At 48.5% G+C, this 25,982-nt stretch overlaps 1 protein-coding gene and 1 long non-coding RNA gene across 2 annotated transcripts in view; both read right to left on the bottom strand.

Annotated features, from left to right (window-relative positions):
- Positions 1–2,387: 2,387 nt before the first annotated feature.
- LOC105494589 (uncharacterized) lies at positions 2,388–11,461 on the bottom strand. The gene is made up of 4 exons (XR_011609393.1): positions 11,155–11,461; positions 9,032–10,154; positions 6,804–6,967; positions 2,388–2,452 (listed from the first exon to the last, which is right to left on the bottom strand). It is a non-coding gene; the product is annotated as an uncharacterized lncRNA (long non-coding RNA).
- Positions 11,462–13,452: 1,991 nt separating this feature from the next.
- LOC105494592 (uncharacterized) overlaps positions 13,453–25,982 on the bottom strand; it is a 42,975-nt gene continuing 30,445 nt past the window's right edge. The window contains exons 5-9 of the mRNA XM_071069076.1: positions 20,578–20,612; positions 18,369–18,979; positions 17,433–17,517; positions 16,675–16,735; positions 13,453–13,962 (exon numbers count right to left, since the gene is read on the bottom strand). Coding sequence (XP_070925177.1) covers positions 13,816–13,962; positions 16,675–16,735; positions 17,433–17,517; positions 18,369–18,979; positions 20,578–20,612 — 939 coding nt within the window. The 3' untranslated portion in view covers positions 13,453–13,815. The remainder of the gene's footprint in view (positions 13,963–16,674; positions 16,736–17,432; positions 17,518–18,368; positions 18,980–20,577; positions 20,613–25,982) is intronic.

The following is a 25,982-nucleotide window of genomic DNA, read 5'->3' as shown; positions in this document are numbered from 1 at the left end:
TCCACAAACATTCCTGTTTTATCCTTCCCACCCTCAAAGTTTTAGCTTTTGGCTTCTGTCAGAGGCTCTGCCTCTCAGTCTGTGGGATGGCCAGCCTGTAGGCTCCAACCCTTTGTAAGAAATAAAGCTCTCCTTTCCAATTTATAAACCTAGTGATTCTTCAGTTGACAAAGCTGAAGAGAAAACTGTGAACATGAATGTAGACAAAAGGAAACTTTCCAGAGTACAGGTCAGAAAAATAGATTGGAGAAAAATATGAAAGCAAAATTAAGGAAATTAGGTTAGTATAAGATGATCCACCCTACATGAAATAGGGGCTCTAGAGTATAAGAAAAGAAGGAATGAAAAAAGCAAACACTCAAATCAATAAGGAACAGGAATTTTTCAGAATTTCTAGAAGAGGAATTTTGAATTCAATAAGTCCTATGAATCCTAAGAAGGCTAAACCAAACTATATGTATATCTAGACTTGGATCTACCAATACCTGTATCTACACCTATCAGTGGGAATTGATAAACTGCAACTACAAATACAATGTTGAGAAGAAAAATAACTCAGACACAAATGGGAATATACTACATTTATTTATAAAACACAAATGTAAATGATAAAATACACTATATTTATAAAAACTTCTAAAACAAGCAAATCTAACCGATGATATTAGGAGTGGTTATCCTTGTTGAAGGACTAGTGACTGGATTGGAGCATGAGGAAGATTTGGCTATGCATTTTTAAAAAAAGGTTTACATTAAGTAGGGGAAAAAAGGCAACCAGAAGAAGGATGGATCACAACTAAGGAAAGACACACAATGAGATGACGGCAGACTACACAGTGGCAACAATAGAGACCAGAAAACAATGGAATGCTTTCAATACCAAGAAGAATAACTAGCGAAGTAGAATTCTACTTCCAGCTATACCATCAACTAAAAGTTGACGAGAGAGAAAAAATATATTTTCAGATACAAACTGAGAGTTTACTGCTCAGGAGATCTTGTTAAGGGAACTAATAAAAGATCACTTCAAGAAGAGGGACATTGAACCTAAAAGGAAGGACTAAGAGGAAAACAGCAACAGTGTGCAGAAAGGTTAATGTGCTTAGAGAAAATGGAAGTATTCAGTGGCTAGATGAAACAAGCAAAACCAGCAACAATAAGAGTAAGAACTAAGTGGGAGAGGTACAAAAAGAAGATGGAATCATAACACTATATAAAACCAACATTAAAATGGGAGTGAAAGCTGGGTATGGTGGCACACACCCATAGTCCCAGCTACTTGGGAGGCTGAGGAAGGAGGATTGCTTGAGCCCAGGAGTTCAAGGCCAGCCTGAAAAACATAGAGAGACCCTGTTTCTAAAACTAAACAAACAAACAAACAAAATTTGGAAGGAGGAGATCAGACTCAAGGTCCTGGTGTTGTTAGGGAGAGGGAAAAGAGATTTATTAGCATTAGACTGTTTTAATTCAAATATGCCATTTAATTTTTAAGATAGCTATTAAGTGGAGCAAAACAAAATGTAGATGTTCAAAACCAAAATGGTAATAGAGAATATTTGACCAATATAATAAACAGGAGAAGATAAGTGAAAAAGAAAGCAAAGCAAAAAGCAAAAAAATAAAAAGTAAAAGAAAGAAAAAGAATCAAAAACAACAAACCCAGGATCAATAGAAATCAAAAAAAAGTTGAAAAAATTCTGCTCTTGTTACTTTAGTGAATGACTTTAACCCTGTGGGTCTGTTTCCTCATCAGTAAACTGGAGAGAACAGCACATTTTGTTAAAGGGTTATAATAGCACTTTCCATTTAAGAGTTATCATGAGGATCAAACTCAGTAGGCACCGCATGAGGGCAGGTTGCTAGCACTATTACTACGTGAGTCTGCACCAGGCACAGCCCTAAGTGCACCTCCCTTAACCACATGCCACCTCCCTTAACCCTCCCAAAGCCCTGTGGCGGAATGGACCACTGTCATCTTCACTTTGCTGATGAGGAAACTGAGGCCCTGAGGTGAGAGGCTTGCCGAGGTCACGCAGCTGGGGAATGGCTGAGCTTGGACACAGCTGGAGTCTTCTGACCCTGCAGCCACCTGCTGACCCTGTGACCTTGACCAGTTGAGGTCACCTCCCTGGGCCTCAGTTTCCTCATCTGTTCCTTGTGGTGTACAGGGCAGTCAGGAGGCTGGGCAGAGATGAGCTGTGTGAGCCCTCGGCAGTGTTCCCAGCACAGGCTGCCCAGTCAATGAGTGGTGGCTACTGCTATTATCATGAACCATGCTGGCGTTCGCTGCTCTCACCTCTGTTGCACAGGCAAGGAGCCCGAGGCTTAGGGAAGCCACGCGCTGGCGTGTCCTTGCTGATCTGTGCTGACTTGTAGGCTTCAGGTCCCAGCAGGAGTGTGAGCTGTGGGAGGGGGCTTGTCTGGTTTCACTGATTTATATCCGGGGCTAGGCCTGGGTAACAAATGAACGAATGAGTGAATGAATGAAGCATACTTCAAGCATCCATTATTCCCACATAATGTTCTTCATGCCTGGAGCCTCCCCAGATGAAGGCAGCTCTGAGAAGCCTCGCAGTGCCAGGACACAAGCAAGCTTTCCATCGGGACAAACGAGGTCCCAGACTTTCAGCTTTGACTCCATAGTACTTACCATTGTCAGACACATTTTACATATTCATCTTTTATGATCCATGTCCCCCGGCACAACACCAGCTCCATGAGAGCGAGGACTTTGTCTCATTCACTGCTGGGTCCCACGCAGTACATGGGACTGAAGTGACATCACTGCTCTGGACCTCAGTATCCTCATCTGAACAGTGAGAGGATGATGCCCCTTTGCGGCTGTTGTGGGGACACAGTGAGACGCTGCTCATCCAGTCCTCGGTGCAGAAACCACCGACACAGGCGGGCAGCTGCCCTTCGCCCCTCTGATCCCAGGGTCTTGTGTAAGGAGTGGATTTTATGCTCATCACAGTGTGCGTGTCTTTTTCTTCCTTCTTCGATGGCGAGGCTTTCTGCAGTCAAGCTTTATTTTATCAGAATAAGAGATTATCTAGGTGGCTCAAGCAGTCCATCAGGAAATTTCCAAAGGGACAAAAAGGCAAGAAGTGTCTGTCCCAAGACAACTCTGCCGTGTCTTTATTTTTCAGTTAGTCTGTAACAGCATCAGCTGTGTTTTGGATGTTTGCAGCATCCCAGGGACAGCGCTGTTTCACCCACACTCCTCCATGTATACCTGTGAGAGCTGTTATCCCCACTTTCTAAATGAGGGAAGGGAGGTTTGGGAGGTGAGTGAAACCTGTCCAATGACGTGGCTGGGCTGAGACTCAAATTCAAGTCTGTCTGGCTCTGAAGCCCTCAATTCTTTTGTTCCTTAAATTCCCAGAAACCTCTAGTCCCTTCCTTACCAGTTAATCTCCTCTAACAGGGGCCAGTGCTTTGTGGGAAAGAGCATTTTAAACGCCTGTGTTTGATTGTGTAGAAGGAAATTTGATCTGATTTTATAGGAGCCACCTTTGCCCATTGCTGTCTTTCTCTCTTTAAAAAAAAAATAGCTTCATCCTCTATCTTTAGGGGAAATTTGTGATGATCACGGACAATTTGAAGAATGTGGCAAACAGAAGAGCTGGGTCACCTGTGGCTCCCCCACCCAGAGGTGGCCTGAGGTGTCCTTGGCTATCTATGAAAATGAGCAGAGTTCCCTTGATCCAGTTCCAGAGGGACATACTGGGGCGGCCCCTGAGGCTAGACTTGATATGGGAGAGCAGTGGGTGTCGGGGAATCCAAGTCGGAATGGCCCTGCTGGACAGAGCCTGTGCAGATGACTGGCTGGGGCAGTCACTGCATCTCTGTGCCCAACGCCATCAGCTAAGGTGGGGAGACATGTTTGCCCTGGAACCACTGGGAGTGCTACAGGTGATAGACCCTAAGGTAACTCATGATCACATTATTCCCTGGGCCCACCAGGGCCACTTCCAGGTTCCTGGACCCTGGACATGGAATCTGCTATGTTTAGCCGCACAGAGCTGACTGTCATGCTCTCTCCGCCTGTCCTCGCTGCTCGTGGGATGAAGTCCATGCTCCTCGCCATTGAAATCCAGGCCCCTTGCGGTGGGCTCCTGCCTCCCTCTTAGACTGGACTCCTCCCTCTCTCGCACCCCTGCCTGGGCCAATCCCATCAGGCCTGACTGGGGAGGCGTGACTGTCACCCAAGCTGGAAGAAGTGGGCACAGGGCAGAGAAGTGAAGTATCAGAAGGGCCAGACACAGGTGAGGGACGAGGGACTGTTCATCCTCTGGAGGTGGGACACAGGCAGGTGCAGTTCCACTGCCTTAGAGCAAGAAGACAGTTGAATGGGCTACATCATTTAGGAAAACAGACTTCTCGGAGCAGGAAGAAATCCCAGAATCACAGATGTAGACCCAAATCACAGCGTTCAGTCCACACGAGGGACAGCAGGGCAGCACTGAGTCCTTGTCAACTGACCTGGATCCTCCCCAGTCCCTCCAGGCGAGTCTCCACCCATCAGCCCTGCAGGGTGAGATCCACAGGCTGACCTCTTATCAATGCCGGTGGCGTCAGGGTCGGTGTGGAGACCCCAAGACGTGTTGTCTCTTCCTGGGCTTTCACTCAGCGCAGACCCCATGGCCCCATTCAAAGCCTCCGATTTTCACTTTCTTCCCAAGCCCCCTGCTTGTTTCCATGCTTCCCAGGCCCACCTGGTGTTAGAGGCAGCACACAGCAGCAGGAGGGGTCAAGATGGGTGGACACCGGGGGAATCAAGGGAACAAGGGACAGCTGGGAGTGTGACAAGTGACACGAGGACATGTGGTGAGAAGCACCTGTTCATCAAGCCACAGTTGTTTTGAAAGGGACTCGGAGCAGCTCCTAAAACACACATCGTACATTAAGATCATTCATTCATTCCCTGGGCCAGTGCTTACTGAGCACCTACTATGTGCCAGGCCCCGTGCTGCTGCTGAGATGCACTGAGGAGTGAGACTCAATCCATTTCCTCAGGATGAGGAGTGTGGTGTGTGTGACAAACTCTGACCCAGATCCAGGTCTCGTGTGAGAGTCCCCTAATTCCTCAGTGAGTTTTGGAATTTGGGCAACCATCCTTATTTTACAGGAGACTAACTGAGGCCCAGATGCAGGAGTGACTGGTCTGATGGTTTGGGCCTAGGTTTTTTGAGTCCCTATATCCAAGCTCTGTCTACAGCATCACCTGGTCTCAGGGTCTCATAAGATGATCACGGTGACAGCTTAACCCTTATCCCTGATTCCCAGGCCACAGAGCAAAACTTCCCAGGCTGACATTAACTACTCTGCTTGGAGGTTGATTTTTAGGGAGATAGTAAAAACCTGTTATTTAAATATTGATTATTAAAATCATTATGTAAATTATGTTTGCTATATACTAGTTAATAATCTGTGACCTAAATGTGAAAGCAATACAGGCAGTTCTGTTTCTCTCTTTCCACTGTACCTAGGGTTTATCCTAGCGAGTGGCCCACTCTATACCAGTACTGATATTTGGTTAATAATGTTTTTATTAAATCCAAACTGAAGTCACTTTAGGAACCTTCTCTTAGAGGAATGTACTGATTTGCCAAGACCATGGCCCCAGACATCTGAGCAGAGATGCTTTCCTTGGAGTTAAGAGTTTTCTGCTCTGTAAATTACTTTCCCCTCATGTCCAGCTGGAACACATTCAATCATTTATCCGTTTATGTATTTGTACAACTATTTATTTGCTGTTTCTTATCTTTTCATTTCTTATCTTTTTATATCCATTCATTCATTATTAGCCTCTTCAAATTCTTGTTTTGTTTATTGTTTCATTTATTTCTTCACATGCTCATTCATGTGTTACTATATTTCTTGTTTGACTCCTTGGTTCATTCATTCATACTTCCATTGTTTGTCCTTTCTTTCATTCATTCTTCCTTCCTTTGTCCATTGTGCACTCAGCTCCTCAGTCATCAACCATTCCTTCTGTCATCCTTATTTCACTGATTCATTCATTTGCTCCCTCCCGAGCCTGCTCATTCATTCATCACCTCATTCAGGTATTTACTCATGATTCCTCAGTTTATTGGTTTACTCAATGATTAATGCATTTCCAATTAATAATTAACTCATGCATCAGTTGACAAAAATAATGTCTTTGTTAATGTGCTCTGTGCATTGAGTGTCCAGTGTGATTCCTGCCACTCTTACCACTCCCACCCCAGCATATTCTGTGGATTTCAGCTAAAAAGGGCCTTCCTTCTGGGGCCTTCCTTCTTGTTGTTGTTGTTGTTGTTGTTGTTGTTGAGATGGAGTTTTGTTGTTGCCCAGGTGCTGGAGTGCAGTGGCATGATCTCGGCTCATTGCAACCTCTGCCTCCTGGGTTCAAGCGATTCTCCTGCTTAGGCCTCCCGAGTAGCTAGGATTACAGGCGTGTGCCACCATGCTGGGCTAATTTTTATATTTTTAGTAGAGACGGGTTTTCGTCATGTTGTCCAGGCTGGTTTTGAACTCCTGACCTCAGGTGATCTGCTTGCCTCGGCCTCCCTAAGTGCTGAGATTACAGGTGCGAGCCACCATGCCTGGCCCCTACCTTCTTTTTATAACACACTTGTTATTAAGGTGTAATGTGAAACATACACAGAGAAAGGGAGAGATGTTCCTCAACTTTATGCCTCTATAAACCCATCATTAGTTGAAAATATCGTAAGTTGAAAATGTATTTAATACACCTAACCTACTGAACATCACAGCTTAGCCTAGCTGACCTTAAAAGTGCTCAGAACACTTACATTAGCCTGCAGTTGGGCAGAATCATCTGGCAACTCAGTCCACTGGAGGGTATCCGTTGTTTACCCTGATGATTGCATGGTTGACTGTGCTGCAGCTCACTGCCACTGCCTGGCATCTAGAGAGTACTGTAACTGGATGCAGGTTCAGTCACTGCTTGCAGAGTCTAATTAACAAGAGCAAGGTATGGCAGAAAGAAAGTGAATTTCTTAACCAAAACTAGTAATGGGGAAGTGGCTGGATTCCCATCCAAGGTAACCATTTTGATTTCTTGGGGGAAAGCAAGGGCATAAAAAGGGAAAAGTTGATATGGAAGGCATGTAAGAATTGTGCTGAGTATAATGTCTGTGTGTCTTATTGCGGCGGCTATTAAGGGCTCCAGTCTACTTGGAGCACAGGCTGGCATCTTCTCAACAACGGCTGGGTTGTTGACTGGCTGCCTTGAAGTAATCTCCAGAATTTTGTAGCTGGGTCTCTGGTCTTGGTCTGTCCGTCTCAAGATTAGAACTTCGAAGAAGGCATGTAATTAGGTACTAGTATATAGTGAGATAACTAAGAAGGGAGTATATATGCTGAGGAAGGAAGGGACCTGGAGTCTCTTTTAAGGCTAAGGAAAGAGGCCTCTGCAGTTTGCTTTAAGATTGTATCTTGAAACTCAAGGGAAAGGGAAAAAAAGCTTTAAAATACGGTTTGAAGTTAAGCTGCCCAGTTATAGTATCATACTGCTTTCTACTGAATGCATCTTGCTTCTGCTGCATTGTAAAGTCGAAAAGTCATAAGTCAAACCATTGTAAGTGAGGGACTGTCTGTACACACATCAGAAGTACCCAGCTCAAAGGACTCCTATTACTGAACTAATTACTGCTCCCATGGGCGGAACACGGGCCAGGTGCCACCCCAGCATCCCTCCTGTGCCCTTCTGTATTTCTCAGGTACTGTCTTCATTTTGGTGACAAATACAGTTACTGTCTTCACTTTGGTGTCCCCTGGTGACAGAACTTGAAGGGTTTGAGCCCTGCAATTCAGTTGGGAGGTAGAGGGAACACCTGAGGGGCATGGGGAGGTGAGACAGGGAAAGGAAGCCATCTAATAAAGGCTGTGTTATGAATGTGGTCCCCACTGTGGGTGACTGGAGGTTAATCAGATAGGAGAACCCAGGAGCCAGTGCCAGGCACGAGCACCACAGTCACCCCACTGGAACCGCTGTTCTGGGGTTCTGGGGTATGAACATAGCAACTGCCCTTAGCCATGGGTTCAGTACTCTTCCGAGGGGAGGGGCATTAACTCCCAGGCAGTTAAGGCCTGTCACCAGGACATCAGAGTGGAATTTGGTGACCAGAGAAAGCCTCCAGCCAAAGAACGCAGAGGCTGGTCCTGGCCTGAAGTAGTAAAGACAAGACTTGACACAGCGACGAGCTCATCTGATGGTGGCTCCCTCCTCTCCACCCGCTGCTCCTTTATCATCCTTCATCCAGGCTGCACTTTGACTTACTGTAATATTCAAATCAGAAGGAGCCTTCAACAGCAATGGGCTCAATGGCCTTATTTTACACACTGGGGAAACTGAGGCCTGAAGTAGGGCGATCACCCAGCCAGCTGTGCAAGAGCCCAGGCCAGGCCCCTGCTCGGGTGTCTCCTCCTCTTTCCTTACTGGGGTAATGTCTGACCTTGCCTGTGAATTCTCTGACAGATGCATTGACGGAGAACAGAGCCGGCAAGCACGGAGCTGCTGCCTTTGAAAAGCTGGAAGATAATTTGCCCTGATGCTGTCTTCTCTTTTCAGAACTCCCCTTCACTCCTACCCCACAACACACACACACTTAAAAGCCACATTTGCTGAGCCAAAGTGGCTGTCAGTTTCACTCCAAAAGAAATGTGTGTGATCTCTCGCCCATGTGAACATAGCATGCTATCGATGTAATTACACCCAGTTAAAGTCCCATCGAGAGAATCTATTACAGGAGAAAAGGGTTTGATGTGGGAGAATTTGAGTCTCCACATATGTACTTTGACTCCTCCTACGCTTACTTCTTTTAAAATGAGAAAGAGGACATCACCTTTAAAGGTCACTCTCCCTTCAAAATATTCTGGAGAAGAGTCATGTAAGCACATGTTGAATGTGTGAAAGGTTAGTGTTTTATCACGATCTAATCCTGTCCTCTGTCTTTCTCCACTGCTGCAAAGATAGCGCCTCCTGCGCAAGGGACTTGCCTCTGCACAAGGGACTTACCTCTTGCTCAAAGGACTGCCCCCTGCAATGCATCATCAGCACATTTTCTTTGCAACTTGAGTTTGTCCTTTTCCTCTCCTTGGAGAGATTAGATGCAGCTACTGGGCCAAGAGACACGAGCCCAGACAGCTGAGAGATTCCATTTCAGAAGCCTCAGCACCAACCATGTACTATGAATAAGTAGCCATCTCCTGAGGGCCGACTGTCTTGTCTGCCAGGCGCTGTCCTGGAGATTTTGAAAAAAATTCACTATTTCTAACCCATAGCTCCACCCTGCAGAGGGGAGGTTTCCTGCTGCTCCCACCATCATTTCCCATCTAGATTATTGGCAAAGTTGCCCAACTGGTCTCCCTGACTCCACAGCTGGGTCTGCCTGTAAATCATACCCACTCCTGCCTGTGGACACAGGGAAACTGGATTGTTCTTGTTCTCAGAGTGGATTGTGGTCACTGAGCCAGCACGATGGGCACAGAGAGGGTGCAGAGCTCCTCCCTATTCTCTAATTTGGAGGGTTGGGGGAACAGGCACAGAATTGTCATGGTCCAGCAGCCTATTGCTGGGAGGAAAGGTTGACATCACTCATGGCTGGCAGTGGTTCTAAGGGTCCCAAAGGGAGAGTGATGTGGGAGGATCCACTGATGATAGTCGTCAAAGAAAATTTCATCTTTGGGTCATGCTTGGCTCTTGGGCCAAGAGTCACTGAACACTGGCTCACCCACCAGATGTGTCTGGAACACTGGGCATCTCCTCCCTCTTAACATCATGTGATTCCCTGAATAACAGTGAGAGTCATCATTTGTTGAGTATCTTTTTCACTTGTTCAACAAATACCTATGAGTGGGCACTGGGGCTATAGCAGGGAACCCTACAGAGCTGTTAAATGACAGAGATGGACCAGCGAGACTCCCAGCTATGTCAACATGTCCTTGAGGCCTCCATTGCCCTGCAGGAGCTTCGCATTCACACTCTGGCCTCTCCTGCAATCAGTTTCAGGCTCTCTTTTCTCCCCCCAGTCATCCACTGGCACTTGGTCTTTTCATATCCTTGGAGCTGGGGCTGAGGGTGGCAGGGGAAGCAGGTGGAGGAGGCGTCGTAGAGCCAAATGAGGATCCTGTTTCTTCCCCTAAGAAATGAGCAGTTTTACACAAATTAATTTAAGCACAGTCCATAACTAAAGAAGAAAAAGAAGCCAGTTGGATTCGTTTTCTCGGTCAGTTTCTCAAGCCTGGTATTAATTTATTCATCAGCTGAGCTCATCAGGAGCAAACATGCTTCTTCAGGAGTTTTCTAACAGGAAATAAATGCCTCATTAAGTTAAACATATTAACCTGAGAACAGGACTGATGTCAGACAGACTAATGAATGTCATTGTAGGGAATGCGCGGCAGTCCTCAGAGGGGCCCCACCCAGCATCCGGGGCTCCCACAGATCGGCTCAGCTACCGCAGGATATGGGATCATCAGAGGAGGGAGGGAGATGGAAAAGGGGCTGTTGCTGGAGCTGTGGTCATGGTCAACGCTGTGAGCTGTGCCCTGATTAATTCTGGCATCTTCGAATGCCTGTGAAGGGCGTGTGGCCAAAAGGAGGAGCCCTGTGTGCCTCACTGTTGGGTCCAAGGGGTTTGGGAGGAAGTTGAGTGCAGCCTCTGAAATAGGAGGGAGGGCAGGAAGGCTGAGTTGGGCATCACAATCCCGGGTTCTGGTTCCAGGCCTTCTCCACCTAGTGCAGGAGGCTCAGTTCCAGCTCCTCTCCAGCAGGCCAAGCTCTGCGCTGGGCACTTCCACAAGCATCAAGCTCAGTTACCCTCGCAGAGACCAGGCAGACAGGGGTTTAAGGCCCGGGGTTGTAGATGAGGAAACTGAGGCTCAGAGGAGTTAAGTGACTTGCCCAAGGCCACCCAGCTTGTGGGTGTGAGAAAGACAGGCCCAGGCTGGCCTACCCTGGTCCAGGTTTCCCCCACCGCCTGCTTCCTGGTGCTCTGTCTTCCACTCCCTCCCAAACCCTCCTCCAGGTCTCTGGAGTGTCTTCCTGGGGGCTGTGTGGGGAGAGGCTCTCTCCACCACCACACAAGAGCCAGGGTGTAGACCCTGCAAGGCTGAGGAGCCAGGGGGACCCTGACTTACATACGGCTCAGGGAGTCCCAGCCATCGTAGAGTAGAATCACTGCCCTACGTCTCCGTTTTCTCATCAACGAAATGGGGCCGAGTCTCTCCACCCCACAGGCTTGCTGTGAGGATCAAAGGAGCCGACGAAGGCATAGTTCTCCACACACAGCAGGCTCCCAGGACATGCCGGTCCCTCCCACTCTGCACTGCCTTCCTGATCCATCTCCCGGGTTTGGTCCTTGGTGAAGAGCCAGGCTGGTGGAACGTGGAGGAACACAGCGGCCCTTCCCAAGGTCCAGCCTCAAGTCCCACAGTCCATACACATTCCCTGAGACTCTGCAACTACCTGGTTTCTATGCAGAGATGATTATGACATGGTCTTCCACATCAGCAAGTTCATAGCCAAGTCAAGGAGAGGACCCCAGGGCACTGGAGAGAGTCCAGTCCCCAAAGCGGGGACACAGAAGAGTGAGAAGGGTCTGGAGACAGAGGCAGAGCCACTAGGATTGGCACAGAGTGAGCGTGGAAGAGGTGCCTTCTAGGTGTGATGGGCCAGCCAGTCTCCCCCGGGACAGAAGTAAAGAGAGTCCTGCCAGGCACTGTCCTGGAGACTTTTGAAAAAAATTCACTTTTTCTAACCCACAGCTCCACCCTGCAGAGGGGAGGTTTCCTGACACTTCCACCATCATTTCCTGCCTAGATTATTGGCAAAGTTGCCCAAATGGTCTCCCTGATTCCACAGCTGGGTCTGCCACTCCTGCCTATAGACACAAGGAAGCTGGGCTGTTCTTGCTCTGAGTGGATTGTGGTCACTGAGCCAGCAGGATGGGCGCAGAGAGGGTGCAGAGTCCCCTCCCTATTCTCTAACCATGGTCCAGCAGCCTATTGCTGGGAGGAAGGGTGGCATGTAATACAAAGGGCCAGGCCAGCTAGAGGCCTGGTCCAAGGTTGAGAGGTAAGAGGGGGAAAAAAGTAGAAATTCATATTTACAGCCATTCGAAATCCCAGCCTACCCTCTGTATCTTCCTCAGCACTGATCTAAGGGAATGCACATATGCCAGGCAGGCAGATGGGCGATCGTGTGGATGAGCTCATTCCATTTAAAAAGACAACGGGGTGGTTATTATTAGGCCTATGTGTCAGGTAAGGAAACTGAGGTTCAGAGCTGCTGAGTAATCAGCCAAGGTCACCAAGTTCATAAGAGCTGGGATTCACTCCCTGGTCTGTTGGACCCCAAGGGCCACGATTTCCCCACTGGCCATGGTACCTCTCATGTCAGCAGGCCCTGCTGGACAGTATTTGTTTTCCCTGAAAAGCATAAGCATCTGGAAAATGTCTACTGTTGGCCCTTTTCCCTCCCTGATGTGGGGTGGCATGAAAACCCATGACCTATTCCCGGCCTTGAGTACGGAGAGGCAGGCCCCGCCACCATGTGTTAGCACCAGCCAGAGGGGCCCAGCACAGCCCTGCGGGGACTCCTGCTATTTGGAGCTGGTGCTCCCACCTCACGGGGTGAGCCCAGATGCTCATTTCTGGGCATAGCTTCCCTTCACTGTGAGCACCTGCTCCTTCATAAAGTGGGCGCTGAGCATTTTGGCTGATACGGAGGCTGCAACTTCATTGCAGGTTGGAGTGCTTCATGTATTGAATGGTGCAATGTTGTGTTTAATTTCACTACAATTATTTCTGCAATTATGTGTTGAGCACCATTCTCCCCCGTAAGTTCTTCCTTGGAGAACTGCATCCAGCTTTGTGAGACAATGTAAAAAGAGACAAAAAACTCAAGCTTGGTTAGAGAAGCCAGCTTCATGAAGGATGTGTGATGAATAATGCTAAAAACAATGGGGCTGTCGAAACTGGAGAAGGCAAAACCCCATAGAGATGAGCTGGGAGAGTTGTCTTCAAATATAGTAGCCCCCTTATCTGTGGAGGATAGGTTTTAAGATCCCCAGTGGATGCCTGAAGCCCCAGATAATACTGAACCCTATACACACTTGTTTTTCATCCGTAAGTCAAGAACTTTCACCTTTTCACTTAAAGGAAGCACTTTACAGCATCTTTTTGTCATATCTGAATGGCCAGAGTCACTACTCTTATGCCTGGTGGCCATTATTAAGTGAAATAAGAGTGACTTGAACACAAGCATTGCAGTATCGATACAGTGACAGTTGATCTGATAACCTAGCCAACCACCAAGTGACCATGGGGTGAGTAGCCTATACAGCGTGGATATGCCTAAGGGAGGGTTCACCTCCCGGGCAGGACAGAACTGCACAGCACAGGATGACATCATGCTACTGACAGTGGTATGCAATTTAAAACGTATACATTGTTTATTGCTGGAATTTTCCATTTAATATTTTGGGACTGCGGATAACTGCAAGTAACTGAATCTGTGCTGTAAGGCATTGAACCCTTGCCCCTCTCCAGCACTCAGAAACTTTGGAAATTACCCCAATTTTTCAGATGTTCTAGAATTAAAGGAATATCCTTCCTTGCCCTTGGTCTTCCTCCCCACCCCCAAGCCGTCTCCAGATCTCTGTAAATGGTCTCTGCTGGTTTGGAATCGTGGTCTTCAGGCATTTCTGGTTCTCTCGCTCTTCACTGCCCTGTACATGTGAAGATGCCCAGAGCCCAAACCATGGGGGCTGCGGGAGCCAGAGGCTGTTTCCCGACTATTTATGAGGTTTGAGGAACAGAGGTCCCTTTCTGGTGGGGGTGGACTGGAAGGGGCTTCTTAGTCCCCTGCATGAGTCTGAGTTGCCTGCTGATGAGGCTCCTTTGATCATTCTCTCTGGGCTTGGAAATGACGCTTAACTTCAGCCACTGGGAAAAAATAAAATAGCAAGATGCATAAAGCTCCTGTGTAAATTCCACCCCAGCCCTCTCAGAATGGCCAGTTTTCACAATATTTAGTCCAAGGGATCTTAGTCAAAGGCCTCTCCTTTAGCAATTGGCCACTTTCCACTTGTGAATAGATTTAATTTCCAAGACTCTTGAGTGTTCCCTCGGAATTGACCTTCCCATGAAAAATATGCTTTGGAGATGTGAAATAAGCAACAGACAGCCTTAAATGAATTGCACTTCATCAAGCGGAAAAAAGCAATGTGCTTGAAACAGGCGCTACATGGGAAATGGAGGGCTGGGAGCTTTCCTGCGGACCAGGAGGGCGAGGTAAGGGGTGCCGTGTGACTGAGCTTGGTTCTTTCTACAGCACCTGGGTTCACCAGGGAAATGTTTATGAGCTGGATTATGTCTTCTGCTGTGCGATGTGACATTTCCTGCTCCGTCCCTACCTCGGTTCTGTCTGAGTCATTCTCCTTCCTCCTGGGGAGTGATGGCTTTGCCTGGGAAGGGAGGTAGGGAGGGGGCTCACCTTCTGCCTCCTCCCTCCTGGGCCCCATCTGCTGATGAATGAGCTCCAGAGGAGACAAGGGACAAAAGGGGGCGCAGGGATCCCAAATCCCCCCACCAAAATGTGTCAGAGTAGAGATACTTCACCAGAAATGAGAGAACTGAGAGGAAGTCCCTGCCCACCCATTCCTCGCACAAGGGGTCTGAGGAAGGGGCTCTGTTCCTCTAGACGCTCACTTGCCAAGTGTTTGCCAAGGGCCAGCCTGTGCCAAGCTCTGAGCCAGGGCTGCAGATTTATGAAGCGCCAGAGCTCAGGAGACAAGGTTGGGGCACCCACAGCATTGCTGCAATCTCTTGGAACATGGTTATGCACGGAGCATAACCATGGGTAGTGGGGGAGCCCCCATCCCTCAGCACCTCCTGCCTGGTGGCCAAGCCCTTCCTAGGTCGACAGCAGACCCCACCTTCTCCCCCTCTGAGCCCCAGGGCTGTTACTTCCTTAATGTGCCTGCTTTAATTATTATCTTCAAGGAGAGACTCAATCTGGAGATAAACACAAAAGACCTGCTGCTGATGGTGGAAGGCTCCTGTCTCCCTGGATGCAAATGGAGGGCCCACTGCAGCCCCTGATGATCGCCCAGGCATAACTTGGGCCTTAGAACCAGCAAACTCAGCTCTCTAAGTGCTGAAACAATGCAGCCCCATTGGAGACAAGAGTGTCCTCACACTGCTGCCAGGCCCCGCACGTAGATCTGGCAGCCCCCTGGCTGGGGAGTGGGCTGGGCTGGGCTTCTGCACTGTCCTGCCCATTGGCCCCCTGCTCTCTGCTCAGCTTTCCAGGCTCGGCTGCTGCTGTTGGTGAAATTGGGCGTTTTATGTGCTTTGATAAGGCATCCCGGGCAGAGCTCTGGGAAGCTTGGCCTGGCTATTCCTGCCTCTCTGGGGCAGCTCTGAGGAGCGGCTGGCTTTGAAGCAGCATGAGAAGCCTGCTAGTAAGATTTAATAGGCATGACCAGAATCCCAATACCACATCCCAGCAGGCACTAAGCAGATCATAGGTGTGTCACGGGCCCAGGTCAGCCACAATCTTAAGGGCTGTCATAAACTAAAGGCCCAGGGCTTGCTCAGCTGTGGAGGCCTGGGGTTGGGTTCCAAGAAAATGCAGAGGCTGGCCGGGTGCGGTGGCTCATGCTTGTAATCCCAGCACTTTGGGAGGCCGAGGTGGGCAGATCACGAGGTCAGGAGATCGAGACCATCCGGGCTAACACGGTGAAACCCCGTCTCTACTAAAAATACACACACACACAAAAAAGTAGCTGGGCGTGGTGGCGGGTGCCTGTGGTCCCAGCTACTTGGGAGGCTGAGGCAGGAGAATGGTGTGAGCCTGGGAGGTGGAGGTTGCAATGAGCCAAGATCGCACCACTGCACTCTAGCCTGGGTGACAGAGTGAAACTCCGTCTCAAAAAAAAAAAAAAAAAGAAAGAAAATGCAGAGGCTTTGGAAATAACAGTCACTCTCACAGTCTGGACATGAGGGAACAGAGCAGGCTGGGCCCTGACAGGGTTTCCTGAACCCAAAGGAGAGCAAGCCATGGCCAGGGTCCAAGCTCTGTCACCCAAGAGCTTGGCTTCTGCAACCACTGAGACCTGGCTTGCAATAGCAGCTCTTCCACCTCCTACCTGAAGGATCTTGGGGAAATAACTTGGCCTCTCTGAGACCCAGTTTCCACAGCTGTATGATGGCTTCTGGGTGCCTCCTATTTCAAATTTATTTTCTCCACGTGAAGACAGAGGTGAGTATAGGCTCTGGCTTCCCACGGGTACAGAGGATCCCAAGCCCAGGACTGGGTGTCAGGAGGCCTTGGCTGGGGCACCTGCCCTGCCCTGTGTCTGCTGTGTGGCACTGGACCTGAGGCACGGAACCCCTTGTCTGCTGTCCCCACAGGCTCTTGAAGGGAAAGGGCCTGGCTCGGGAAGGGAGGGGAATTGTGGCATCCTGGAGCTAGGGGAGACTTCAGGGCAATCCAGGCCCACCCTGCATCTCACAGGAGAGGAATCATCCAACACTGTCCCGTCCTTAGGTGGTCCTCAGCCCCAGGGGTAACTAAGGGGCTGGGCAGGTGGGTCCAACCTGGTTCCCACTGGCCATTGAGATCCCCTGCTCCCTGCAACTGCTGCGACTCACCCCCTTTGCCTGCAGAGGCAGCTGGTGCTCTGTGAGGAAGACATTTTCTGGTACCAGAAAACTGTAGGAAAAAGCAGGAATCCTCCAGGGATGCTCCCCACATTGAATTATGTGTGATACAACCCAGCTTCCAGGTTTGCTGAGCTCACCTGCCTTACTCCCCTGACCCTCTCCAGTCTCCACCCCAATGGGGTGACTTTTCCAATCGGCTTCGGCCCCTCCTGGGGTCACCTGAGTCAGACTGGCCGCTACAGAAATAGAAGGGGCCCTGCCAGGCTCCCCTGGCTGAACCGAGTGTTTCATGGTCCTGGAGCACCAGATGTAGTGGATGAGCCTTTGTCAACAGCTCACAGGGAATCTGGACAATCAGGGTCCACCGGGAGGGATCCGAACCCTGCTTGCTATCTTGGCCGGCGAGGCGAGGGCACAGCAGCAAGAAGGCAGGTGAGCAGAACATTTACGCTCATCTTACTGCTTGCCGGGCGCTGGCAACTGAGCAGCAAAAGGGCCATGTCGTAAACCAAAGAAAATGATTGAGGCACGTCTCAATTTACATGTGTATTTTGCCAAGGTTGAGGGTGTGCTGGGGAAAATGAGACTCAAGCCACAGTAGGATCTGCAGTCTGAACTTTTTCCAAAGGGGATTTTGAGGGCTTCAATATTTAAGGGGAAAAAGCAAGCAGGAGGGGAAAGAAGGAAAAGAATGAAAAAGAGGGAGAGTGTGGTCACGTTCTCGCGGGGCCCTGATGGGCACTCACCGAATCCACACGTTGCCTGTGAAAAGGGCAGGGTAGAGGAATAGTCCATTACGTATTTGTCTCCTGCTCAGAAAATCTGCACTTTCTATAAAACAAACATAGAATGGAGAAAGAAATCAAATATGTGTTTGTCTTGGGGTGGGTGGTGGCATGGTTCCTAGTCTCCTCTTGGCCCACACCCATGAAAATAAGCTGTTAACATCATCAGGGAGAGGAAGGCCACCCGGGGAGACACGTGGACTTTTATCTTGTAGCTATCTGTTTAGGAACACAGGGAACAGCAGTTTTTGCATGACCCAGCTTCCAAGTTTAAATTTTCCCTTTGACATACTGAGTTTGGGGTTCCGAGATTCTTTTTTTTTCCCTTGAGACAGAGTCTCGCTCTGTCACCCAGGCTGGAGTGCAGTGGCCGGATCTCAGCTCACTGCAAGCTCCGCCTTTCGGGTTCAAGCCATTCTCCTGCCTCAGCCTCCCAAGTAGCTGGGACTACAGGCGCGCACCACCACGCCTGGCTAGTTTTTTGTGTTTTTTAGTAGAGACGGGGTTTCACCATGTTAGCCAGGATGGTCTCGATCTCCTGACCTCATGATCCGCCCGTCTTGGCCTCCCAAAGTGCTGGGATTACAGGCTTGAGCCACCGCGCCCGGCCGGGGTTCCGAGATTCTATTTTCCTTTCACAGTATCCTTGCCTGGCTTCCAAATAATTGAACTTAGTTCTCTGGTATTTTGAGGGGAAACATGAGTTCTAACAGTATTATTTCTTATTTATAGGTGGGGAAACTGGGATTCAGAAAGGTTGGGTAACCTAACTTAAGCCTGAGATCTAGTAAGTGGCAGAGTGGGATGCAGAGCAAAGTTGGCTGTCCCCCGAGCTTATGCACCTCCCACTGTGAGACACCGCCCAGGTCCCAGCACCTGCAGGACAGGGAGATGCACCTGTGAGATGCTGCTCAGGTCCCAGCACCTGCAGGACAGGGAGATGCACCTGTGAGATGCTGCCCGGGTCCCAGGACCTGCAGGATAGGGAGATGCACCTGTGAGATGCTGCCCGGGTCCCAGGACCTGCAGGACGGGGAGATGTACCTGTGAGATGCTGCCCGGGTCCCAGCACCTGCAGGACGGGGAGATGTACCTGTGAGATGCTGCCCGGGTCCCAGGACCTGCAGGACAGGGAGATGCACCTGTGAGATGCTGCCCGGGTCCCAGGACCTGCAGGACGGGGAGATGCACCTGTGAGACGCTGCCCGGGTCCCAGCACCTGCAGGACAGGGAGATGCACCTGTGAGATGCTGCCCGGGTCCCAGGACCTGCAGGACAGGGAGATGCACCTGTGAGATGCTGCCCGGGTCCCAGGACCTGCAGGACGGGGAGATGCACCTGTGAGATGCTGCCCGGGTCCCAGCACCTGCAGGATAGGGAGATGCACCTGTGAGATGCTGCCCAGGTCCCAGCACCTGCAGGATAGGGAGATGCACCTGTGAGATGCTGCCCGGGTCCCAGCACCTGCAGGACAGGGAGATGCACCATGTGTGGGGAGGTGTTCGGCCCTGATACAGGCTGAGGCATGTTATTGCAGGGTCTGCAGCAGCCCCTCCATTTGCATCCAGGGAGGCAGGAGCCTTCAATTATCAGCAACAAGTTATTTCCTGATTGATCCTCTCTTTGAAGATAATAATTAAAGCAGGTACATAAATGGGTTAAGGAGGTAACAGCCCTGGGGCTCAGAGGGGGAGAAGGGAGGGTGTGGTGTAAACCTAGAAGGAGCTTGGCCACCAGGCAGGAGATACTGAGGGATGGAGGCTCCCCTGTTGCCTAGGGCACTGCTTATGGGGAGGAGAGACCCCCAGTCTCATCCCTCAACTTTCACTGGGGAGGTTGGGAGGGGAACAGGGGAGGGTGTCCTGGAGGAGGAGTCAGGCCTACAGGGCTTCCCATCCTGGCTTCACCACTTCCCTGCTCTGTGACTTCGGACAAGTTGCCTCCCCTCTCTGGGCCCTTTCCTCATCTGTAAGTGGGGATAGTGCTTTCATTATCCCCTCCCTCCCAGGGTGGTTGTGGAGATGAGACCTACAGGCTGAACAGATGGACACTGGGAGGGGAGGGGCAGTGAGTGCAGTGGTCAGGGGCAGAGAGCCGGAGGCCATCACAGGTCTGGGGTTTAGATCTAAACTGTGAGTTCATGCAAATTCTTCAATGTGGGCCCAGTATTCTCACCACTGAGATCTTCATCCAAAGCTTTTAGTCTCCATAAATCATTTTTAATAACATACCACCTTGTAATTACTGCAGAGCCTCAAGAGAATGAGATGCACTTCAGACATCATGAACTAATTATTGTCAGGCGAGTCAGTCACAATCTGGGAGCAGGGCTGCATTTCATTCAGAGTCTTTGATTGCTCCTGGGCACTACCCTGGGGCTCTGGGTGACATTTACTCAGTAGAGCTCTGAGCTTATTACAGGTGTGTGTGAACAATGGCCAGGAAGGATTTATAGAGGCGGAGGGGATTGCAGCTGGGGTTGTACCTGGAGGTCACACATCTCCGCAGACAAGGGCAGTGGGAGGGAGGGGACCTATGGTATCCCTTTGCTCTTTCCACAGGGGCCCTTAGGGTGTCTTAGGGTCAGGCGGGTGACCTTGAGGTGTTGACTTAACCTTTTAGATCCTCAGTTCCTCTACCTGAAGAGGTAAGAAGAAGAAATAATAGCCCCAGGGCTCTTGGAGAAGAAGCAGCAGAGGTGTGTGGGCATGTGTAGACCTAGAAGGAAGGGCTTGGCTAACAAAGCAATAAACTCTTCCTGATAGGGTCACTGGTGACCCTCTTGTGAGGGTCACAGGGTCAGGGTGATGGGAAGCTGTCAGCATGATGCCTGGTAGCAGGTACTCAAATCTGTCAGTGCTGTTGACTTGAGTTGGGTTATTGAACTGGGGTGGGGTGTGATGTTGATGCAGGATTTTTCTTGGTCACTTTGCCAGCTGGGGACCTCTGGCTGGTGACACCCCCACCTGGGCCTTGCTTGGGCACACTACCTGCTGCAGGAGGTGGTCCACCCATTCGGCCTGCCCTGTACAGACCTGGCTTGTGCATCAGCTCAGCCCACAGCAGGGCTGGGTGTGCGCTAGCCTGCCTGTGTTATAGCTCCTACCCGCATTCAGTGGGTCCCAGATTCTTGTCCCATGTCTAAAAAGAATGAGGATACACTGAGAGTTGAAGGGTGAGGGGGCGGAGAATTTTATTGAGTGACAGAATAGCTCTCAGGAGAGAGAGGATGCAGGAGTGGTCCCCCACCGGAAGTTAGGTGGCTTCTTTCCCCGTGTGGCTGAGTCTGGGGCTCTTATGGGCTCAGAATAGGGGAGTACATGCTGATTGCTTTGCGAGTATGCAAAAAAGGTTAAAACAAAGGCACCACTCAAAGGTGGGCATGACAGTGTAAAAAACCAATTAGGAAAGTATAGGTATATGTAAAATAGATGAAGGGTGGGGATCAATAAGAGGAAAGCATACCAAATGGAAGACAGGTTCTAAATCCAGTCTGTGAATTTGACTTGCAGGTTGGCTTTCAGGTTTTAAATTGTCTTTGGCTTGGAGGTGGGGTTTCACCAGGGACCTGCCCCTATCCGCCTAGGCATTTGACTGCCTCCTGCCACTATCAGTGTGGCACCCCATGAGGGCTGCAATGGGGCAGTGGCAGAGGGATGGGTGGAGGTCAGGGTGTGGGTGAGGAAAGATGCATTGGAGAAGGAAGTGGAGGTTGGGATGGATGGGTGCCTGGGAGTATTTGGTGTGCCATGGACATTTCATAGCAGGATGTGAAATCTCTGCTTAGGGTCAACTCTTGCAAGAATCATGGAGGACACAAGGAGAAAGGGGTGGGGAGGAAACATCTCATCTTTGGGGAAGAACATGCAGAATAGAAAAAGCAACTAGAATCAGAGTCAGGAGATGTGGGTTCTTGACCAGCCTCTGTTGCTAAATTACTGTGTGACCTGGGGCAAGTCACTCACCCTCTCTGCAGTTGGGTCTGCATATCTGAGAATGAGAAGATTTAACTACAGGATCTTTAAGACTCGTCTCAGCTCAGACCTTAACTCTATGATTCTGTGTGATGCTTTCCTCACCCCTCTGCTAAAACCAGCATCCTGACAGAGGAAGGCAAGTCATCAATCACAGCGCTGGCTCAGCAGCTCCCCAGGTTACTGTGTGGTCCGTAACAAGGCTGCTTGGGTCATCTGAGTCTGGGGCTAACGTGCCCTTGTCTATGTAGATGACTCGATTGCTTGATCTTCCTTGTAGGAGGAAGAAAAAGGGGACATGGGGCAGTGGGAGATGAACCTGATTTACATTCCTGGAGGGAAAGAGGAACAGGGCAGCCATCAGGCATTTTTATTGCCATGGGGCTTATGGATTTGTACTACTGAATAGCTCAGGAATGGAGTGGCCTTCAGGTGTAGCCTGACTCAGGTACTCAAAAGATGCCATCAGGAGACGCTTCTTCCTTCTCTATATTTTGGCACCACTCCTCTATGCAAAGCAGTTTTGGGCATCTTCTTCCTGGTTTTCAGATGATTTCTAGCCCAACTTGAGTCCAACAGAGAAGAGAGAGCCTCCCTGCCCCCTGACAAAGACTCTGTCATTGACTAGATTAGATTTTAGTCAATCTCCTCTGAGCCCTCTTCTCCACTAGGTCTCCATTTTGGCTTGTCTTTAGCAAAAATCCCCCTACCCTTGATATCTAATCGAGTTCCTCTTAGTAATTTCTCACCCATTCCCTCACTCTGTTCCTTGGCTATAAATCCCCAGCTGCCTTTGCTGTATTTGGAGTTGAGTTTAGTCTCTCTCCCCTAGTGCAACAGCCTTGAATAAAGTCTTCCTTGTCATTTTAAACAAGTGTCAGAAGAATTTTTCTTTAATACTCAATAACAAATTAAAAGTCCTGAGCCCAACTCCCATTGGTCCTAAAGGCCACAGGCCCATCCCTGCACCAATTACAAAGGCCAAAACATGGAATGTATTCATTAGTTTAATTCAATCAGGGCCCAATACTGGAGCTGGTGGGGTTAACCCCACTGGAGTCATATGGGATGAGAATAAAGGTTGGGGGTTTCACAAAGAAAATTCTGGATATTACTTTACCAGCAAAAGGGTACAAGGCAGTGGGTGGCAAAAGCCCACAGATGTCTTCTGCTGAGTAGGGGTGGGGAGGGAGGGGGAAAGAAAAACAAACACATTATCAGAAACCAAAGAGAGGAGGGAAAAACACCTGATTAGTATTCATAGCAGATCTCATTTTATTCTCCACAAAAGCTAATCACTTTTAGTTATTCTTATCCTACGTCTAGAAACCTAAAGGTTTAGAGCTGGAAGTACCTTCAAAATTCCTTGGTCTAGCACCCAGATCTTGGTTTCTAATATTATTCTCCAATAAAATGAATCATAGAGTCTTAGGGAAATGTCTGACTCTGTCCGGGAAAGAGAAGATAAAAGATGAGCCTGGAGCATCTTGTAACAGTGCCAGAAAGTAAAGAAGCGCTCAAAAAACGAAATGATGGGGGCATGGCAAAGGGTCAGAGGAACCCAAGAGAGCTCCCAAAGATGGAACAATTTCAGGAACAAAATAAATAATGCAGTACTGGATTAAAATATAAAGTATAAAATAAATATCCATGAATCCATACTGACATAAATAAATAAATAAATACATACATAAATGGGAGAAAAAAGACAAATCTTCTTTATAGAAGGTTTTCAAATAATTTATGCTGCCCCCTTTATGGGGTGGAGGTTAATTCTCTAACTTTTTGTGTGTGGGCCTCACTTAATGATTTGCTTGCAAAGAATAGAGTGTGGGAAGGGAAGGGGTGGGGCACCTGAGAGTGGAGAAATTCTGCAAACCTTAACCAAGTGATGGAGTTTGACATCACCAATGATAAGTCATGGATAGCATGTGCACCTGATATGATGTAACGAGAAAGGCACTTCATCTCTGTTGGATTCTTTCCTCAAACCCAGAACACCAGTCTAATCATGAAGAAAACATCAGGCAACCCCAAATTAAGATTTCTGCAAAATACCTTATAAGTAATCCTCAAGACTGCCAAGGTCGTGAAAAGCAAGGCAAGACAGTCACAGTTAAGGGAGAGGTAAGGACACATGACGACTAAATGTAATGCTGTATCCTGTTGGGAGTTGGGAACAGAAAAGAGATATAAGGGGAAAAAGTAGTAAAAATATAATAAAGTCAGGGGTTTGGTTAATAGTTATCTGCCAATGTTGGCTTCTTAGTTTTAACAAATAAGCCTTAGTTAACTAAGAGGTTAACATTAATGAGGGCTGGATGAGGAATACAAGGGACTTCTCTGTATCTTTCTTGTAAATTTCCCGTAAATCTACATTCTCCTAAATTTTTTTTTTAAAAAGTATATAAAAACTCTCAGTTTGATCCCCTCATTTAACACATGAACAAAGAGAAACCCAGAGAGATTGCCTGGTTGCAGAAAAGTCTCATGGTGCTTCAGTGGAAGACCCAGGAATGGCACTCAGCCCAGAACGATGCAAACCTGACCAACAGAGACCTAATTAAATTAGGGGTTTGTTTTTCTCACCTAAAGGGGCATCTGGTAGTGGCCACTTGTGAAGGTCCAGCAGCTCCAAGATGCCATCTTGGAGGAGGGCTAGCCTCCTCCCCTATTTCCCCTTGGTGGCCTCAGCATGTGTGGATGCATTGCAGTCACAGCATGGTGGCTGCCCCTCCCCACTGGGCCTGGAGTCCCTTGCCACAGCCAAGTCCAGTAGGCTCCATCTCTTCTGGGGAGCTTTCCCAGAATGCCCTGCAGCAACCTCCACTCCCCTCTCATTGGTTGGAGATGTGTCATATGACTGCCTAAAGTAGGAAGTGGGAAAATGTAGTGTTTTCCCATTTCATTGGCCAGAGCTGTGTCACATAACTACCATAGCCAGGCGGGAAATGTAATGTTTTTAAGCAGAGGAAACTGTTCCCAACGAAATAGGGGTTCTGCTAGTAGAAAAGCAGAGGAAGGTTAATGTCAGCTGCCACAGTCTCTGTCCTGATACTTGACATCTCATTTTCATGCTTGCTACCTCATTGGATCCACACACAGGTTTACTGGCTGTCCTGAGCAGGCAGTGAGAGGCTGAGTGCATGGCAGGGGCCCCACAGTGAAGTACTGGCTGAGCCAGGCTAGCCCCAGAGCACCCAAAGGGTTTCCAAAATCTGTGCTGTTGCCCTCTTTGTCTGCCTCTCTCTTCTTTCTGTTTTAATTCTCTACCTTTCTGGCTTCTCTGACCAGACCAGGTCAGCACATTCCTGCAGCCTGGAGAGGAGGGGCAGTGGTTTATCACTTATATTGCTGACACCACTTTCAAGTTGAATTTCACTTTAAACAAACCTGCTATTGAAAGTGTCACATTCCTACATTGCTAGTGGGGAGGTTTTGAAGTAGTCTTTCTGGAGGACACTTGAGCAGCATCAATCACAATTCAAAATGCACCTATCTTTTAACCTAGCAATTTTATTCTAAACGTTGGTGATTCTGAAAAGCTTAAGGATATGCATTTATACAAGGAGGTTCTCTACAGCATTATTTGTAATAGTAAAAAGCAAAAAACAAAAAGAACATATCGGAGACTATCTAAATGTCCAACAGGAGATTTGTTAAATAAATAATGAAGCATCCATACTATTGAATACTAAACAGACATTAAAAAGATTGACTGTGTTCTCTATGCACTAACATGAGAGAATCTCCATGACATTTTTGAATAGAGAAAACGCTGCTGAAAAATATGAACAGCATGATGCCCAAAATTTCTATTCATTTTGGTCTGTGCACAGATAAATATCTGGAAGGATGTGCACCTTGTTAGGATACCCTTGGGAAAATCTATCTTAGGTCTAAGTCTCATTCATCTTTATCTGAGGCCATTTGTGTGTAAGATCCCATCATTTCTTGTCTGCTCAAGAACATCACCCTAGCAACCCTCCCTTCCCTCTTGTACTATCAAAGTTTTCCTCTCCACTGGATAACTATCATCAGTGTACAAACATGCCGCTATTTATTTCTACAACCACAAATAATAAAACATACAATACGATAATAAATAAAACCCTCTGCTACAAACACTTTGCTTTGCTTTGCTTATCTTTACAGTCAAATCCCTTGAAAGCACTGTCTATAATCACTGTCTCCTACTTCTTGCCTTCCATTTTCTATTAAAACACTCATATCAGGATTTCATCCTCATCTCTCCATCCGAAACTGCTCTTGTGAAAGTGAAGAGCGACCTCTACACCATCACATTCAGTGATCAGTTTCAGTTGTCATCTGACTCAACCCATCCCTCCCCTCTTCTTGAAACTCCCTCTCCCCTCTGCTCCTAGAACCCCCACCCCCACTCTTAGTTTTCCTCCTACCTCCCTAGCAGTCCCTTCTTGGTTTCCTTTGCGGGTTCCTCCTTGGCTCCACAACTTGTAAACTTTGTGCTATACGCAGGCTCCGTCCATGATCCTCTTCTTATCCTCCCTCACTTCCC

This window comes from Macaca nemestrina, chromosome 1 (assembly GCF_043159975.1).
Source record: "Macaca nemestrina isolate mMacNem1 chromosome 1, mMacNem.hap1, whole genome shotgun sequence".
In the NCBI taxonomy this organism is placed as follows: Eukaryota; Metazoa; Chordata; class Mammalia; order Primates; family Cercopithecidae; genus Macaca; species Macaca nemestrina.
Note: the sequence above shows the minus strand (reverse complement) of the source record. Positions and strands in the feature narration are given on the sequence as shown.